We start from the raw sequence: 3,030 nt of genomic DNA on the forward strand, positions 1-3,030 counted from the left end.
GACTAGTGGGTGCTGGATGGGTGCTCAGCTGCAGGGCCTGAGCCTTGTTTGGAAGGAAGGGGCTTTTATGTTAGAGGCTGGGTGAAATGGGAGGCTCCGATCCCCCCCACTCTCCCTTCAGGCTCACGCTAGCACAAATAAACAGACAGACAGACAGACAGACACACAGCGCACACACACACACACACACACCTTGGTCTCTGACCCCGACCCTCCCTCCCCAATACCTCTCTGATTTGATCCCTTGGCCGCCTGCACAGCGCCCTGGGTACTGGTGCCCACCAGCAGCGAGTTCGCTGGGGAGCGATTGTCCTTGGGCGTGTACGTGTTGCGGGTTGGGGGAAGGAGTGACGGGTGGGCTTGATAGGGGGTGGGGAGAGATCTGGAGCTGGAAGAGTCTAAGGTTTGGAGGAGGAGTTTACGCATTAGACCCGAGCCGCCCAGAGGAAAGAGACAAGAAAGGCCTTTCTGTCTAGAAAAGAAAATCTTAAGTAAAAAGAATAAAAAAGAAGAGCAAAAAAAGAACATTTTAAGAAAAAGAACAAATAAGACAAGTTGGAGATATTAACATGTAAAATGTAGCGAAAAGTAGAATATTTCGTTTTTTCCTGGATCTCTAAAAGGGAAATCAAGGGGGAGACTGAAGTAGACTACTCGTTTGGAAGTTGCTGGTGTTTTTCTTTAAGATGATCTAGGAGAAATGACCCCTTTTCCCCACCGGCCCCCCAAACCTAGTCTGAGGGGCACTGGGGAGCAGGCCGGCGAGTCGCTGCGGGCCGGGCGCGGGGGCGGGCGGCGCGGCGCGCAAGGGGTTAAGGCGCTGAGCGCGGAGCCATCTGGCCGGGTTGGCTGGTTATAACCGCGCAGATTATGTTCACGGGACTCAGAGTTGAAGGCTCCTCTCCCTACCGAGCAGCTCCGCGCGCGGCCCCGCGAGAGAGCCCGGCGCAACTACTTTCCTCCCTTTTTTTTTCTTTCTCCTCTTTTTCCCCCTGCTGGGTAGTGGCGGCGGCGGGGTGGGGGAGACTTTGAATGACCGAGCTTGCGTCCACCTTTCTCTTCATGTCGACGTCCCTGGAAACAGTCACACGGATGCCATGGTTACTTCTGCCACGGTAAGGAGAGGTGGCCACGTTGGGCGGGCAGGTTCAATCACCAGGGGTTTTACTCATGGAGGCGGGTGCCCCAACTCCCACCCCGCCCCACCCCCATCATGCCGCGTTTCTCACTACTTTTCCTGGCTCGTGCCCTCCCCGAAGTTTGTTGGAATCAGTCTGCCGAGGCGCAACCACAACCACCCCCTCCACACACATACATCGCGCGCGCGCACACACACACGCACACACACACACGCACACACGCACACACACACGCACACACACGCACACACGCGGACACTCCTCCCACCTACTCTCGCTCGTCCTTCGGCTGCGAGAAACCACCCAATATCTGGGAAAGTGATCAGGTTTAAGGGACCTGGATTGGAAACGGGGGGGTGAGGCAGAGGCGCGGGGAAATGGGGACGGCGGAAGGGTAGGGACTGGATTCAGCAAACCGCCAACCCCCCGCTCCCCAACACCTCCTTCAGAGAAGGCTCCCCGCACATACTGTAACAAAAGGGGGTGGCAGACAGACCCCGGGCAGGAAAAAGGCGAGGTGTCGCCGCCACTCACCGGCACGCGCCCTGCTCCCGGCTCCCAGACGCTCGGAGTTCTCCGCACGCCTCCCCCTGCCCCGGTCCGGGAGTGGGCTGGGGGAAGGGACCCGGAGCTCGGACCTGGAAGGTCGCGTCCCAGTGTGGGAAGTGGAGACTCCTCGCCCGGCGCGGCGTACCTGCTCTGGAGGCACCCCGCCTCCGTCGAAAGCTTTTCTCCGAAACGACCCCACACCCCGGGCAGGTCTTGGTCAGCGCCCACCCTACGCCTACCCCACCCTGGGTCTCTGCGCAGATGTTGGAGCTCTGCGCGCGGCCCGAGCACCTGGGACCCCGCCGGGGAACGGCGGACACGGGGGTCGGGCTGTCCCTAGGGAATTCCTTGCAGTATCTCCAAGCCAGCTCTAGGAATTTGAGGCGGAGGTGTGGGAAGTCTGAGAGACGCGGGGACCAGCGTAGCTAGGTCGGAGTTAAAAGGATCTACAACGGTCTAACTCGCTGCATTGCCCCATAACTCTCCGCATACTTCTAATGAAATTTGGGACGCTTTGGAGTTGAAAGTCTGGGAAAAGAGGGACTGTGGTGGGGGAGGGGACTCTGCTAGTTGCTTTCTAGTGCGAGTGGGTGCTCGGCGAGGAGGCACTGCTTCTTTGAGGGAGTTTGGCTGCCGCGTTCCTCATCTGCGCTTCAAATGCACGGAACTGAGACCCTGCGCGGACTCTCATTGGATCCGTGGCTCGAGGCAATTCCAGGTGGAGGAAACACGGAACCAGACCGCCTCGTCTCGACCTCTGGCGGCAGGCGACAGGTTCAGAGTCTGAGCGGAGGCAGCTGCCTAGACACTGAGCGGGAGCGCCGGGCTCAGAGCTGGAGAGCTCGGAGACTGCGCGCCCGCGGACTTGTTTATGTGTGTGAAGAGCAGGAGGCGGGAGCTGCAGTGGGCGGAGGTGCGGGCGGGGGCGCTAAAAGGGAGTGGGTATCACTCCTGGAGTCTGATGTTTGCAACTCAGCCGATTACAGACCTGCTTTTTAATAAAAACATACCCTCTTCCACCCTGCAGAACAGAGCAAGAAAATCATCCAAGCCCTCTGCCCTGACTTCAGGGTGGGAGACAGTTGTAACGTAGAGGGAACTTTTCCGCTGGTGCTGTTTTCGTCGCTCTCAGAACTCCTCCAGCAGACGCAGCCTGCCCCCTCCTGCCCCCAATTCCTTCCTGACATGTTACACAAAGAAAGTTGGGCGGTAGAATTCAGGGGATAAAATCCAGCAGCCTCTGCCCTGGGCTCAAACACTCAGCCCTGGGGATGGGAGTGGGGGGAGAGGAAAAGAAGGCGAGCTCTGAACAGTGTTGGAGGGAGACTGGGGAGCGGGGTGG

General features: G+C 58.7%; 1 protein-coding gene across 1 annotated transcript in view; it reads left to right on the top strand.

Moving 5' to 3' along the window:
* Window positions 1–345: 345 nt before the first annotated feature.
* NTF3 (neurotrophin 3) overlaps window positions 346–3,030 on the top strand; it is an 80,075-nt gene continuing 77,390 nt past the window's right edge. Inside the window, exon 1 of the mRNA XM_039874109.1 lies at window positions 346–1,115. Coding sequence (XP_039730043.1) covers window positions 1,098–1,115 — 18 coding nt within the window. The 5' untranslated portion in view covers window positions 346–1,097. The remainder of the gene's footprint in view (window positions 1,116–3,030) is intronic.

Source organism: Pteropus medius, unplaced genomic scaffold, assembly GCF_902729225.1.
Source record: "Pteropus medius unplaced genomic scaffold, Ma_sr-lr_union100, whole genome shotgun sequence".
NCBI classification, from domain to species: Eukaryota; Metazoa; Chordata; class Mammalia; order Chiroptera; family Pteropodidae; genus Pteropus; species Pteropus medius.